Source organism: Malurus melanocephalus, unplaced genomic scaffold (genome assembly GCF_030028575.1).
Source record: "Malurus melanocephalus ecotype Western Australia unplaced genomic scaffold, MMel_1.1 scaffold_82, whole genome shotgun sequence".
NCBI lineage: Eukaryota > Metazoa > Chordata > Aves > Passeriformes > Maluridae > Malurus > Malurus melanocephalus.
Window position 1 is genome coordinate 65,156 of NW_026623314.1, and position 16,362 is coordinate 81,517.

A 16,362-nucleotide genomic window follows, 5' to 3' on the forward strand; every position below is an offset into this window, starting at 1 on the left:
CAAATCCGTTCTTCTGTGTAATGATGGGTTTGAGGGATTACAACAGTAAACACTGATTGCTTCTTTTTGAAAGTGAAATTTGAAAACATGTTGGGTAAAATCCTGATTCAAATAATCAGAGCATATTCTGCGAGATCCACGAGGTTTTTTTTAGAATTATAAACAAATCCTGCTGATGATTCATTTTTCTAAATTTATAGACCAAAATGGAGATTTACAATGAATACGCTATCAGTGCTTAAATACCTTAAAAAAACCACCAAAACCAAAAAAAAAACTTGCAGTCTTTCAACCTGCTTTTACCTTTAGTATCTCTTCTGATTTTGTGAGGCAAAATGGTGCTTAATGTCCCAAATCTTCCACCTTGAAATAAGTATACCTTTTTTTGTATCTTTTTTTTTTTTTAATAGGTTGGGTTTTCCCCCCTCCTTTCAGAGCCAGAGGGGCARGAATGTATGGGGATAACTAACCGTTGACAAGACAATACTTGATGCTCTTCCTGGTCTTGGAAGAGCTACAGGACCCCATAAATTTTTGCACTGCCTAAGAAACTTTGCAATATTTGCTGAAATCTGTTCATCTTGACTTTCATTGGCTAACAGACATTTTCTTCAGTGTTAGTTGCTCTAATGGTTAAAATATTTTTGTATGCTGTTATATTAATCTTACAATACTTAATGTAGCTTGGTAATGCAATATAATAGGTAAAATGTACAGAATAAATATGCAAAGTGTTGGAAATCTGTTTTTTCTTTTGAGCAGTGACAAAATATTTGTGGCAACTATTTGGGGTAGCAGGCAGGAAAGGGGGGGAAGGCCTTGGGCAGTACCACTTCTGTCACACAGTAGTGGAAAAAAATAGATTGAAGTAAGATTCTGTACTGAAAAGCTGTCACTAGGTCTGAAAATAATTAATATTCCTTTCACTCACCAGTTAGATATGTGCTCCCAAACCACATAATCTCTATGCCTCAGTGATCATTGTTGCCATTTCAGAGCCTCTCATCAGGGTGACATCTCACACCAAAATGATTTCTTATAAATTAATCTTGATAACATGACAGTCTCGGTAATTTTAGTGGAATGCTTTCTCTTGTTTTTTTCCACAGAAGCTGTTGGCTATTTTCTTTATCACTTGATTGACAGCATGAGTGACTCAGAGGTACAGGCCAAGGAGGAGCGTTTGAGACAATACTTCCATCAGCTGAAGAAGATGGTACCATTTCATTTTTTGCTACATAATGCCTGTCCTGCCTGACATGTATCTATTAGGTTTGAAATTGCTGCTTTTAAGTACAACCAGACCACTTCTCAATGACATGCAAGAGCTGGAGACTTGAATTACATCTGAGATAATTTCTGTTAGACAAATTTCAGTTTGGTTGTGTTTCAAAACTCACATAATTTTTTTCCCCACCTCTTGGTACAGAATATAGTTATCCCTACAACCCACTGCAGCGGCATTTGCAGACTGCTGGACTCCTCTCAAGTTCCTGAATTAATTAAGGTCTGTGGTTCTATAGCAATTACTTTGATTCTGAAAAATCTCTGAATATATTCTCCTTTGCAAAATAAATATCTTCATGCAGTGATTATATGTAAGCCTTTTAACCTTTCCATGATTTTTCACTGTTGAAGCTGGTTTAATTTCTAATGTGAAAGGGATACATTTAATAAGTGCTGTTTCAAGTCAGTGTAATAATGCTGCAGAACACAGCTTTTTTTGCCATTGATATTAATTACCTTGAACCTTTTTAGTATGATATGCTTATTTAGAGATTGGACTTTTGTGGGGGGGATTAGTGATATTTTTGTCTTGCTGCATTTCAGGATGCAAGGTTACTGTCTCCTAAAAAAGCCCCGTCTACAGCCAACATTCCAGAAGTAAGTAAATTTGCAGATAGCTATGCTTGTTCTTACAGTAATAATACTGTTTGGATATGGGGTTTAGATGAAGTGTAATCACTAGCTTTCAGATCATGGAAGTATATTAACGTTACTTAAATCTACCATTTGAAGTTCAGAGGTTGCTTTCCAGACTAGGAGTAAAGGCTATCTGGATTTTCACATAGACCTGATACTTGACCTTGGAGTTGGCTGAGGTTTCATGCCTCAGTTTCCCTGACTGGTGAATATTTTTTTGAAAGTTCTAGTTAGTTAACAGTAGTGGTGTGAGGCTTAATTCATGCTTGTAAATTACAGTGATCCAYTTGAGTGGCAGGAACCATATAAATCCATACTGCTTCTAATGGTTGAGTGTCAAGTCTTTACATTTCTGATCTGAGCAAAGTGGAGATGGGAAAAGAAACAGGCTTCTCTTCCCTACTTCCCTGAACACAAAGAACCGAGTGTGAGAGAAACAGTAATGTTGACCTTTGTAGATATGYGACTTAATGTTTTTTCTTTTCACTGTATTCTGACTCAAGACTTCAATTAGTATGTACTGTTGAAACAGATAAAAGCACCTTAAATGATTAAAAAATTTCTTCCAGTATGAAAGAAGAGGATTATTTTCCCTGTCTTTTATTAAAGTGATCCGACAAGTTGTTCAGGGAAGGGTGTTTTTGCAATTGACATTCTTTCTGTTACCTCCATTTAGAGTGCTAAATCTGACGTGTCTGCTTTGGAGAAGAAACTGGAAAAGCAAAAAGCTGAAAACCAGCCTATTACAGATGTCTTGAAACAACTCATACATGCTCTTTGTGAAGAAGAGGTATCTTAAGCAATGCAGAGATAATTGGAAACACATAGCTATATTTTTAAAGGGACATAAATGACTGTTATGGAAAGACATAGTTAAGTAAAGACAAGTGCAGTGCTTCAGGTTTCATGGTTTGATGCTTATAAATCAAACATAAGTGCAAAAAGCAATTAAATCAAAAGGTTAACTAATTTCAGTAACACCTTGAATGGCATGTTTTGGGGTTGCTGAAGTTTGTTTACAATAATCTGCAAAGTGAATGATAGTAACAGCTGTGATAGGTTTATCATACATGCCAAATGTCCTTTCAAGCCATGGCTCCGGTCTCTTATATCTAGATTGTCAAGCAACTGATACATGCACTAGTCATTTGCAATTCAAATATTACTAGGTTGTTAATGCAGGGATTGAAATTCCATTTTCCTGCAGGAGGAAAGCTCTTCTGAGATAAAGGGTCTCTTGCCTTCATTCGGCAGGCGTCCAGCTGTAGTTTACATTCATTTAGTGTGTGTCTGTAATTTGTGGGGTATCACCACACTTCTGTTCGGTTTCTTGTTCAGTATGATCCTGCCTATAAAGCTGTATATATAGGAACAGTAACAGTTGTGCAGATGATAGCACAATATTCTCTGTTGCTACGAATACAATTTAGAAAGAGTGATTATCAGCTGTGTATCTCTACAATTTTGCATGTGAAATAAGCCTAGATGCAAACACCATTGCAAGTTCAAAGTGGTCAAATGTATGAAYGAAAATTTATAGAAAAATAAGCTTTCTATGGAATTATTAAGTAGTTTTTTATTCATTAGAAAGTAGTTTAGTTATGTGCTTGGCAGGGAAGCAGGTGGAAATGGTTATGAATTCCAAATAAATGAGGWCTGCTTCAGAATATGGGTTAATCATGTTCATGATCTCTGGATTAAAAAAAGTCTCTTACATTAAAAAATGATAGAAATATAAATGCAAAGCAAGAAAATTTAGAAGTCTATTCTCAAATTAATGTGAAAGGTGTTCTACAAAAATAATGTTTGTAAAATAGCTTTCACTCTTATAATTTGCTAAAGCATTACAGCACTGTGTTTTCGTACACAGTGTTTACACTACTAAAAGCACTAAAGCAGTCATGTAACTGCACACTGAATGTATAAGATTCATAATGTCAGATTGACTTTTCCTCTAGTTCACATCTTTGCTTTGTTCCTTTTTTAGAATATGCAAAAAGCCCTTGAAGTGAAAGCCAAATACGAACCGGACATGGTTGTCGGTGGCTATGCAGCCTTAATAAATTTGTGCTGTCGACATGATAATGTAGAAGAGGCAATGAACCTGAAAGAAAAAGTGTAAGTACACCGGCACTGAAACATGTCACAGAGATTTATGCTGATACACAGACCTTGTTGAATTAAGTAGGTTGAGTATTAACCCCCTCATCCATTTTTAATTAGTTTTCCCCAACAATGTATGTGCATTTAAAACAGTCATGGGTGTGGCTTTTTGAAACAAAAAATTTGCTTTGTGTGATTGAACATTAGAAGCAGCTACTTGTGTGGTCAGTAATTAAATTTATTTTATTTTGAAAAAGGCTGATTGCTACGTAAGATGTTTTATTTTTATTTTAATAGTGTCTAGATTGAAGTTTGGATTAATTTAAGGGTAAAAAGAGGTACCTGTATTGTGTGTTACAAAGCACCTAGAATGTGTTTAGAATGYGGGACACCTATATTGCTTTAAGAGTAGCAGTGTTTGAGTAGTATTATTTTAAGACTGTCAACAAGCATTCTACTTAATTTTTTTATATTCAGTTCTTTGTGCCTTGCCTTTAAACTTAGTTCCCAGCTAAAACATGCTATGCACAACTTAGCCCAAAGGAAATCCTTGCAGATGATCAATCTGTTTGCCCCTTTTCCCTCGAAAGGCTCCTTTTGGTCTGATGTTGAAGTGAATCTAGAGCAAGTTGTACGTGACTTCCAGGTTCTCTRTCTCTTATGCATCCACTAAATAGTTGCTCAGGTTTGACAGTAGGTTGGCAGGCAGGTGTTCATTATACTCTGCTAGTGTTTGAAATTATGTGAAATGATTGAGCTGTGAATATCAAGAGTTTTGCCACTCTACAGATAATAGTTGTGTATTGGCTTTGGCTGCACTTCTGCTCTCACTCAGTTTTCAGAGTGAGCTTGCAGGAAGTGAAATTCAATCTTCTGCTGGAGTTTCACTGTGGTAGCACATCTTTACTGCTCTGTCTCAAGATTAGCCTCATATTGCAAAGAAGTATCTCTTTGGATTGTTATAGAAAGATACAGCAGTGGAGGAATTCATACTTCCAGAGAAAAGAAACAAACAYATAGCAGAAACTTTAAAATAGTAGCTTTTAACTTAGGTGAATGTTTTCATTCTCTTCCTCAAAAAGAATATAGCCCTGTTCCAGTCATGTGCACTGTTTTCTTCCCAAGCTTATGAAAAAGAAAACCCCTATTTTATTCAAGAACTACCAAATAATGAATTAGACCATCTCTTTCTCAGAAACATAACCTTTGCGTTTGAGGGTAGGAAGGTGCGGGTGTAATACTTTAAAATCATGTTCTAATAGTGCATCTTTTAAATTCTACCAAATTTTTTCTTTAAGACTTACTATAATTTTTAGCTCTTAGTGCTGTTTTGTGTTACGTCCTTTTAAAAATAAATCTTTAGGCTGAAGTTACAAAAATGTAAATATCTGTTGATATAATTCTTAATGCTTTAATTTCTAGCTTCCCTAGGAATTCACCTGTTGCTCTTGACAGCGGAAAGTACGTAACACTGSTAGAAGTCTTAGCAAAGCATGGTAGACTAGAAGGTAATCCATTTGCTTTCATTGTGTGTTTCTGCTATATAATAAAGGTATCTTGCCTCAAGAATAAAAATGTGAGTTGATATTAATGGTATATCATGTCCTGAAAAGTGCTTGAACATTTTGCATACAAATTTGCATGTGAATTCAACCAGAGATGCTTGGACAGTGCAGGCCATTAGTTTTAATGGATTGGCAAGCTTGTCATTTACATTTGCACAGCTCAGTGCTTTTTGCATTTCTGCAGCTAGTTTTTATTAGCATTGCTGTTTGGATTGAGTTTGAAGATCATGACTTATGGCACAAATTGCGTATGTGCCTAGACTAATGGCTTTGTTTTTGCTTAAGAAGGTCTGAAGGCTGAACATAAAACCTATAAACATAACCTTCTTATAAGAGCCAAGTACTGCAAAAAAAATTTAACTTTTCATGAAGTATGTATTTTTTTGTTACTGTTCTTTTTAGTGTTTGCTATTTAATTTTATATTCAGTCTGTAAACTGCCTGGAAATTTTGTCTGTTTCAGTGAGTGTTCTGCAAACTGCCTATTTTATCTCTCTAAATATTTGCATTAAGCAGTTAATTCTTTCATTTTTGTAATTAAGTCTAATATAATTTTAGTGTTTACATGGTTTGGTTGATCTTTGAAAAGAACTCTAGACTGTCATTACCTTTAAAAGGTGATTCTGAATATCGAGTTCTATGATTTTGTGGAGTAACAACTACACTAACACTATAAAAAACGGTCCAAGCCCAGACACAAAATGTAATGGTTTTATTTAAAACACTGTAAAATAAAACAGAAAAGCTAATATCTTTTTTTTATGCAAGATCTTTCTTTGAAATTTGTCTTGGCCTCTTGTTACGCTTACTGTTAGAAAAATAATAAAGCTGATGTTGTCCAAATKGTAAAAAATCAGATCATGACTATCTCTACATTAAGCAGTTTCAAAATATAAGCTTGCTTTTAAGAGCATAAATGTCCCTCAGAAAATAAAATAATTCATAAATGTAGCCAAATATAAAGTGGTCAAAACATTCTGTCAGTGCAATAATTAAGAACATTATAAAAATGCACTTACTCCATATACAAAAATGTTTGTTTCTGCCTTACTAATGAAGCTTAATGAACCTAATGTTTTAACATGCAGTCTGTTAGAAAGCTTTCATTGGCTCTCCTTGGCTAATTAGTATCGACACAGCAAACAGGCCCTATCGGTATCAGACCATTAGTCTGGCTGTATATACAGTGTAAACATATCTTTATTATCTGGCCTCGTGACAAGCCATCTGCTGAAGAAACAATGGAGTGATTTAGCAGATGTTAGCATTGAACGATAAAAGCATCCATTTAGAAGAATCTCGCAGCTATAGGGCAGACTGTACAGGGTTATGTGGTGCAGAGTGGGCACACAGTTCCTATCTATAATTTGTAGTCAAAGTTGCAGCAAAATGATAAAACCATGCTATTGTGGATTTATAATTGTAGTCTCGTTTAGAAATGCAAGTAGTAATTAACTTGAAATCGGCATTATACACCAGAATTTACATTCCTGCTGGGTTTGAAATGCTGTTTTAATAGCAGTTTGTTTTCCCTACATGAAATTACCTAAGGGTCTTTTGTGTTGTTTCATTGTAGATGCTATTAACATTCTAACGGAGATGAAAGAGAAGGATGTTCCTATCTCAGGCAAAACAGTTGCATCTTTTCTCCGCATTCTTAATGCCGCTGCCTTGCGAGGTGAAGTTGAAACTGTGAATCGATTACATGAGACCATTGCGAACCTGGGGTTGGTGCGCACTGCTGCCCTTCATTCCCCTCTGATTACAGTTCACCTTGAAAAGTAAGCTATGCCTGGGCTTCAGATGAAACAAGTTAAGATATTTATTTGTGTTCTGTGACCTGTGTGTGCAATTCACTGCTGCACATACGTGTCTGGGAGCGCTCACACACGTGCAGTACTGAAGTGATCTTGGAGCAGTAATGAACAAATACGGTTTTTTAATTTGGCTAAGTCTCTTTTCATCAGCTAGACATCATGTCACGATCTCTGGGAACAACAGCTGTGTTTTATGGGCACATCAGAAATGAAGTGGCTGTATGTTGGAATATGCTCATGAATTCGTTTGTTCTAAAGTCTGTTTGACAAGATAGCTATTCAGAGCATGATAAGTGCAGTCTTAGCTCTTGTGGTTAAGTGGAATGTGTTTTCACATCAAAACAACATTTATTTTGCTGTGCCTCCCAATGTATATCATGTGAGTTGCCGGCTGGTTGTTGAACACAGAAGTATTTTTAATTCACGTAATTCAAATAATTTGATTTCATTGCCAGTAGGCTGCTGTGTAGCTGAATTTAAAATTCAAAGAAAATACTGTCTGGTCTGTTATGTTTGAGGGGTTTTGCCTATATATGCTTTCACTACCATTTGTTAGAGAAAAGGAATTTCTCTAGGTGGGAAGTGTCTTTGATTCCATGTATCGTATTCCTTTGCATAAATTTTCATTATGAAGTGTAGGATATTCGAATTAACATACATATGAACTATATAACAATTTCTTGCTAAAACTGAGGCAAGAATCCCTATTCCTTTACCATATGCACAATCCTTTTATTACTCTTTTGTGTGTCACTTATGTAGTTCCTGGATTTTCAGCTCCTGAAGCTARAGTTTATTAATCAGTTTTTTGAGATTTAGTACATGTAAATGAAATGCTATTGGTGCAAATATAATACCTATGAAATAAGTGAATTTTTCATAGTATCACGTAAGTCAGCCATGTGGGGTTTTTAGTTTTTGTAGGTATTCTGGGTATGCAAAGTCTGTATAACATTTTCTATATTGAAAATTCATAAGAAAGAGGTAACTCTTGGTAGATGTGTRWACATTCTCTTTTTAAARCAGTRTTTTAGTGAAGTGCTCAACATTTAAGAAYATTGTGTACATCTTAGTCAGTGACTCTACCTTGGTTGCATCACTAGCCAAGGCAGATGTTTATGAAAGTAATTTAACGGCAATAATATGTAGCTAATGCGTTGGAAAAATATCTGATATGCTTTGCAGTGTGCATAAGAGCAGCTGCATTTTACATAATTGCTTTATGCACATTGACATGCAAGTTCTACCTGCTGCTACTTGGGTGCTTTTCACTTGAGACCTGGGGTATGATGATGTAGATAAAGGTGTGATCGTGTGTGGATGAAAAGGAGGACATTAATGAGTGTTGTTTTAATTTGATTCCACATTTTTTTTGGATTAGAAGTTTTTGGTAAAACTATATAAAAAGCGGTTTTTTAAATTAATGAAGAGACTTTTGATGAGACTAGATTCATGAAGGAGAAAGTAGTTCCAGACTCTGGAATTGTATGGTTAGAAGTCATTGGTACTCACCTGTATAGTTTTATATATATATAAGAGTTTTATATATATGTATATAAAAAGTGCAAAGTAAGCTCATTTCCTATGGATTTTTTTTTACCACTCATGGTGGAGAGATTGTAGACAGAATTTGGAAGGTTTCTACATAATTTGCTTGGGAGGAATAGCTACATTTTCACTAGGYAGATTTTTGTTTGGTTTTTTTGGTGAGGGGGAGGTATTTGGGTTCAGGGTTTGTCTTTTTTTCCCTTATATATGCTTAGAGTTATTTGAAAGTAATGACTGACTGAAATAAGTGTTAGTAATTTATTTCAGTAGTAGCTCTTGTTATTTGCCATCCTACAGCTCAAGTATCATGCTGAAATGTTGTCATTTAGCTGCAGGTCATCAGCATGCCTCTGAAATTAGCTCTGGGATATTTTTAAATGTTCCACAGCAGTGGTTGTACTAGTATTTTATGTTCTTAATTTATTTTAAACTTTTTAATTGATTGTAAAGTAATCTGTGATTTGCTTTTGAAGATTTCAACMATTATAGGTATAAAATTCATCTATCCCTTTTTTCCAGTCCTGAATATTCTCAAGTTYTTGTTAGGTCCTAGTGAAAGCTAAAAGTTAGAATTTTYAGCAGAGCACAGAAAAGAAAAGAACATGATCATGAACAGCTTAACTTTACAAAAGCCAGCATTCTTGTAGAATGGGCATTTTGCCTGTAATAGTTTGAGAAATATTTAACTGAAGTAACTAGAAAAGAACTCATATTTACCTTGGAGTATTTCTGACACAGTAAAGAGAACTGTCCCCCTGAATTGTCTGATTTTTATTTATGATCTTGAAGAGTTTTTCAAGGTGAGAAAATCACATTAAAAATTGAGAGAGTCCACATGATCTTGGTCTGTCATTTAATGAGATAAACCTYCCTTGGATCATGTTGACAAAAATGTGCAAGGACATAAAGGACTTGTACTTTTTCTTACAATACATCTTTCTTTTAAACTGGTTGCTCCTGCTCTTAATTAGAGAAACTTGTGCTACTTACACCATGTGAAAGTTCTTGAGATTTTAAGGATTGTAGTTTTGGTTAGCATGTAGTTTTTTGATAAAAGAATCAAAAAACCCARCTTTGAAATTTACTAATTCCTCATATATGAAGTTCTCTTAAGCAGAGGGAAGAAAATTTGCAGGTAAACTATGAAAGTCTTATGTGACAGACCGTATGAGTARAACATTTTATAGTTTTAAGTCAGAGAAGACAAGCAGTTAATATCTGTATCTTAAATAATAAAAAGGCTATAGTTGGAGGATTGTTTTTCTTTCAAAGTGGTTGGTGTGTTTTAATACAGCATTGTCCAGTAAAGCATTGTGTGCTCATTTGCCATTAATCTCATATAAAACTATTTTGATTCGTTTCTTATGTAGTAGAGCATGAATGCAGTGCCTTGACAGTTTTTCTTCTGTTGTTTTCATGGAGTTAAATTCATCTGTGATTTTCTTATAGATCATTCTGTAGCACTTACAAGTTATTTGACTTTTATATGCACTTCTAAAAAGAGGCATCTTCTTAAATTAAAAGGTATTTTTAGTGGAGGAAACRTATCTCTAGTGGGGATAGGTTTTTTCTATTTTTCAGCGGCTTTATTTCAAATATTGTATTAAAACTCTTCATGTGTTGCAATGAAATTAAGGATGTTTGGCTCTCTTACTCCATTATTGCAATTAGGAATTTAGCATCATCAGTGCCAAAGGACAAAAGTGTCTCATTTGCCCTATGGGGACAGGACAGTGATAAGATGATTTTTCGTCAAGGATCATTGGGTCGTAATTAAGTTACATTCATGGCTATTGCTTTTTGAAGGATGATTGGTAAATGACAGGCTTCATGTGCTTGCTATGGACAGTGTTCACTAGGGTTTTTTCTCCCTCTGTCAGAAAATCCTGTTGAGTCTGATAATGTAAATGTGGCATTTTATTCTGAACAAAAGAGCAGGGAAATGAGCTATCTTGTCTAATCATTCAGTTGTTTAACACCGACTTCCAGTTTAGACTCAATTGGCTGGAAAGCACTTGACATGTGAAGTTAGTGCTGTTCCGAACGCATGTTTGAGTAAATTTTAAAGTAAGTGACAGCTAAATTGTACCTAGGGAAATTACAAAGCCTTCAACACAGTTAATTTTTTGGGGAGGATTAGTTGTAATTGCAACACCAGTCTCCTTGAAGATTCCTTAGTACAGCAAATGAACAGAAACACATTTAGCTCTTTCAAGAGCCTGTTCTCTTTTAACAGAATAATTTTTGTAAAGCTGATTGTACCTTGCTGAATTGACTTCCCTCTACACTAACATCTGCTTCAGATTTGTAGAGAGGGATTTGTTTTACCAGGCTACCCTCCACCCCCACCCCCAAGAGTCCCTTTTTTCTTTCTACCTCTCTAGTGATTTCAGGTTTGAGAGCTTTTCAATCAGTAAACCCCTTAGGTAAATTGCCACTTCACTAAAGCTTTATGCATAATGTTGCAGCACTTCATTCCAATTAAAATCAATATTTGGAGTCTTATTTTTATCAGGCAGACTCTCTGGTTAGGAAAGTTTTTTATTACAAGTAAAAGGGTTAGATTTAGTGCTACATTCTTCAAGCAAGAGGGGAGTGGTTTGTTTAAAGTGAGGGGGGCTGAAAGATCCCTGCACAGTATAGCCAGTCCTGGTACAGAGTGCGTCCTGCAGACCTTCGGACAACTGAGTAATTTTGACTCTTCACATAGCTTTGTGTGATTAAAATTGCCTACACAAATATTTTGAAAAACCATACCCATAATACCTTGGACTTCATAACCATTCTAAACAGAAGCCAAAAGAATCAAAAAACTTGGTCTTAACCCAAACATCACTTTAGCTGGAAAATAATGCTGAAGTAGGACTCTTCCGGCACTGCATAAGGGTCAAACATAATGTACTCATGGCTGAGGCTTCTTCTGTCATTCAAAAATAATAGTATATCTTATTTTTTAAAAGAGCAAGTTTCAGTGTGCCAGAAAAATACACCTAATCTTAAGTGGAACTGGTATTAGTCCTGAACAGATAATATTTGTGAGTGACTTAAAGCTGTAATATCTGGTCAACTCAAAACGAAGCATGGATCATCTATGTTCAAATTTTAAATACTATTTATTCCAAACTGATGCTGGAAATAGGATTTTTCCAACGTGGCTACGARTATAGGGGCTGKTTTTTCCTTTTTGACTTGAGCCGTWTTAATTAAATAGTAATTTTAGACCAGGCTTGTATAAGTGTCCTTTGGGCAGTTAAAAGGGTGTTTAACATGCATAACTTCTTAGAGAAAGACTTCCAAATACTTTCAAATGTTTGGCTGTTTGTTAGTTTAAAATCATTATGGCTATATAGCATTTTCTTAAAATGTAGAAATTCTTTTTTGTGTAGTTCTTTTTATTATAGTTAACAGTTAYAAGAAACACATTAAAATGTGAAATTGGAAGCCTACAGTGAGTTCCTTATTTTCATTTTCTGACAGGACTGTAAAAACGGCTTACAAAAGTAGCTGCTGGTACTTACTTGGAATTAACTGCAGCTTGTTACAAATAAAAAATAGTGCAGGTTTTGAAACAAATGATACAAGTTCAAGTACAAGCATAAGCTGATAATTTTTTCTTTGATGTAGTGGTACTCACAATTTCTTTGTGAAATCTGAACTTCTCTATGTTTTATTGTTTATATTCGTCTTCGCCAGTTTTAGCATTTATATGTTTTATAAACCCCATTCTCTAGTAAACCATGGACTGGTTGGTTGTTTGAATGCAGCTGAACAAATGTAGCTGATTTCAATAGATTCAAAACAGTTGTAACAGTAAGTCAAGGTGTAAGATACAGAACTCCTTAAACGCAGACTTTTTCAGCCCCTTTGAGCAGTAAGTCCCAGTAACAAATACTATGTTTGCTTCTATTTTTGTCTCAGGTCTTTGCCGACTTATTTTCTCTGCATGTGCAGTATAAATGCTTTCGGAAGTATGCATGTRAACTAGAAAAGTGTTAATGTTACTACTTGAATGACATTCCAATTATTCATTCATTTATTGATAGCTTTGACCTAAAAACAGTCACTTTAATCCTTTAGGAATACAGCAGAGACARTACTATGCTGTTTGAGCATCAGTCTGAAAAGCTGGATTTATCACTGAAAACTTTAATTTGAATGTGTAAATGTTGTTGTGCCTCCTTAGAAATTGAGTAGTTTTCTGTAAAGCTGTTTTTTTTCAGATGTTAACTGAACTTGCATCTAAAGCAAGAGAAAAATACTGATTATATAAATCTTTATATCTGACTCTGGTAACTACCATAGTATTTCGCTTTTATGACAGTAATCTAGCCTGCAACATCTACTTGCAGTTTTGAAATTAACCTGTAATTTAGTCTTCACCCCAAATGACAAAAATTCAAATGACTCCATGGGGTGCCAGAAGATGCACTGTAAACAGGGCTCAGTAAGGGGGATAAGGTAGAAARCCATCATCTTAGGTTCTTTTTAAGAATACCAGTATTGCTGAATGAAATTAATTTTTCTGTGTTTTACTCATAAAAAATTAAAAAATATTAGCCTAGATAATGATAATAGCACATAGTAGTTTAGATAGTTCATTCTTTGAAAAAGCAGAATTTGTGTTGTTCAAGAAATGCCATTTGGGGAGAGGACTTCTAAATTGGGCTCGTTTTAATAGTAATATCTTGATTTGTTAAGGTTTTGTTGATCAATAATAAGGTTGCTTCAGAAATGTTAAATCATTATTTCAAGTCAGCCTTTCAGTGCTGTTGTTAAGGGATTTTTAAAAAAAGAAAAAATTTCCTTTTGTAACGTACAACATCCTTATCAAATAAGGCTCTCAAAATCTAAAATGCAGTCTTATTGACTGCTTGGCTGCTTACTGCATTTTGTGTGTGTGGTCTTGACTTGTTTCAGCTTAAACCTTACCTTCAAAGAATAACTTCACATATTGTTTTACCAGTGTTTCTGTGGTTGTCCTGGGTTGTTTTCAGGGTTTTGCTTTGTTTTGTTTTGATTTCAAGATTGTGTTGTAATCCTTTGAAAAAAAAGGTCTGCAGCAGATTATTAAATACTGTGAGTTGTACAGTATAGGAGTTTTTTATATTTGTTGTTAATGTGATTGTTTTTATGACTCTTCAGTTTTGCATTTTAATKATGTATACTTCTGAAGGTGTTAATAGTGTATATTGAGGGGATAATTTAGTGAAGGATTGAGGTACCAAAAATGGAAATATTCTGTGTGTTACTTGTACTTACTGCTCAAAGACTCCTGACTAAATGCATTTGATGCAGTCAGCATCTTGCACACTTATTTGCTACTACATGGGTGTACAGTAGCACCATGTCTCTGGGACATGGACAGGCCAGCATAAAACCCATTTTTACTAWATGGTTGAATTAATTGCAAAAATGGTATTTTTTATAGCAGAAAATATCTGTTGGATTCTGATTTTCTTATAGAATGGAACAATGCTATTGTGAGGAAGTGGACATCMACAGATGATTCATAGGTAGTCTGTTGAGGTGTAAAACAACCATAAAGCAATCTAAAGAGCTGTGGTTATCGTAGTTAACTCTGGCAATCTATACTGAAACAAAAATATTGTGGAATAACTGAAGAACTTGAAAATTGAAAATGTGTAAACATGGACCTAGAGGAAATAGAGTGTACATGGTATTACTTACAAATGAGAATAAAACTGTTAAACACTTAAGTGACTTTTCCATGGAATTTGAGTTTCGTCAAGATAGCACATAGCAGAACTTTAGAATATTGCTTCAAAAATTGATTGCATCTAAAGCTGAGGAACATTCACACTTTTGGTCAACAGTGGCCATGCAATCACAAATAATAAAGTTGAAGGTGTAATAAGCTTGGATTGTAGACTGCTAAAAGAATTTTCTGTGAAATWTTCAAGATAAAAGTGGTTTCAGCGTGCATTGCTCCTGCTCAGAATGTTTTTATTCTTGTTTTGTTTCATTCCACAAGGGATGACATGCCTGCAGCTCTGGAAGCTTTAATCAGCTGTTATAAGAAGTATGGTAAAATTCTTCAAATTCACAACATCTGCTGTAAACTGGTAGAAAAAGGAGATGCTGATCTTCTGCAAAAGGGTTAGTTGCATGTGGTCAAATGCTGTCTGCTAATATGTAGTGTTTTCTGGGGGGGGTTTCTTCCAGGATTTGTATATCGTTTCTTTCAGCTGAAAGGAAAAAAATTGTTTGTGWTTTTGTGTGTAACTTTAAAGCACTTAAATGATGCCTACATTCTTCAGATTGAAAAATTGATTATAATTGAAATCATCGAACAGCTTGTTTGTATAATAAATCGAGCTCTCMAAGATTAGTGCTAATACTTGTTCTAGCTATGTATGTTACTATTAAGAATCAAATTAATAGTAACACATCACAATAATAAAACAATACATCTGCTTTTCAGAGAGCTGTGCAGTTCAGAAATCACATATCCTCATGATCTATGAGCAGAGCATGCCTGTATAATCTATCTGTTTTGTTGAATGTAGTTCAAAATGTGGTGCAGAATAACAGACAAACATTTTAAATATGCTTAACCACAAAGCTACAACAAATTGTGTCATATATTGTAATCATTCTGTTTGTTTCAAAATTTATCCCCTTATAGCTTATCTTTYGTGAGGCTTGGAAAATACTAGTATTAGGAATGTCTGACATACATACTGAAATACTTCAATATATTGAGTAAATTAATGAGTTTTATTCTGTCTTTAGTTTCAGATTTTATAAGCAGAGAATATGGTGACATGATGGCTCTTTATGATCTCTTCTTCGCCTTCTTGCAAACAGGAAAATACAAAGAGGCCAGGAAGGTCATTGAGGTGGGATTTTAACTATAGTRCTCTAATCGTGCAGCTATTTAGACTCTTAATTAGAAATATTTAAAGTTTTTAACCTTTAATTAGACTTGTTCTGATTCATGTTAATAGAATGCAATCCCAGTAATAAAAAACCCTTAGCCAGCTTTATTTCGTATAATTACAGTTCAGAAGAGAGACAGTYGTCTTGTATATTGAAATTGTTTCCTCACTTTTTCAAATTTGCTCTTATATATCAAAATGATATTTGCATATTAAATATCGGATTGTGGAACAATTAAATTAAACTGGCATTCCTGGGTGTAAAGTTGCTAATCCTCTTTCCGAAGGAATTCTTTGTTCTTAAAAGCACTGGAATTTAATTTGCTGCAGACCATGCTCAGATTTATTTGTAATGCTTGTCTACAAGTTAATCAGCCAAACAAGCGCTGTCTGCTACTGTTTGGCATTTAATTTAGCATTTCTTCTCTCTCTCCCTTTTTCAGGATAGTAAGCAGCTTATAGGAAGTGGTAGGTGACAAACTTGGTCTATTTAGGATTAGTATATTTT

General features: G+C 34.6%; 1 protein-coding gene across 1 annotated transcript in view; it reads left to right on the top strand.

The window, feature by feature from the left end:
* The window catches only part of LRPPRC (leucine rich pentatricopeptide repeat containing), a gene marked incomplete at its 5' end in the record, with an annotated part of 85,336 nt that overhangs the window by 32,735 nt on the left and 36,239 nt on the right, over nucleotides 1–16,362 (top strand). Inside the window, 9 exons of the mRNA XM_057367681.1 lie at nucleotides 1,110–1,216; nucleotides 1,430–1,507; nucleotides 1,831–1,884; nucleotides 2,600–2,713; nucleotides 3,911–4,041; nucleotides 5,449–5,534; nucleotides 7,167–7,371; nucleotides 14,948–15,072; nucleotides 15,709–15,815. Of these exons, the coding sequence (XP_057223664.1) occupies nucleotides 1,110–1,216; nucleotides 1,430–1,507; nucleotides 1,831–1,884; nucleotides 2,600–2,713; nucleotides 3,911–4,041; nucleotides 5,449–5,534; nucleotides 7,167–7,371; nucleotides 14,948–15,072; nucleotides 15,709–15,815 (1,007 nt within the window). The remainder of the gene's footprint in view (nucleotides 1–1,109; nucleotides 1,217–1,429; nucleotides 1,508–1,830; nucleotides 1,885–2,599; nucleotides 2,714–3,910; nucleotides 4,042–5,448; nucleotides 5,535–7,166; nucleotides 7,372–14,947; nucleotides 15,073–15,708; nucleotides 15,816–16,362) is intronic.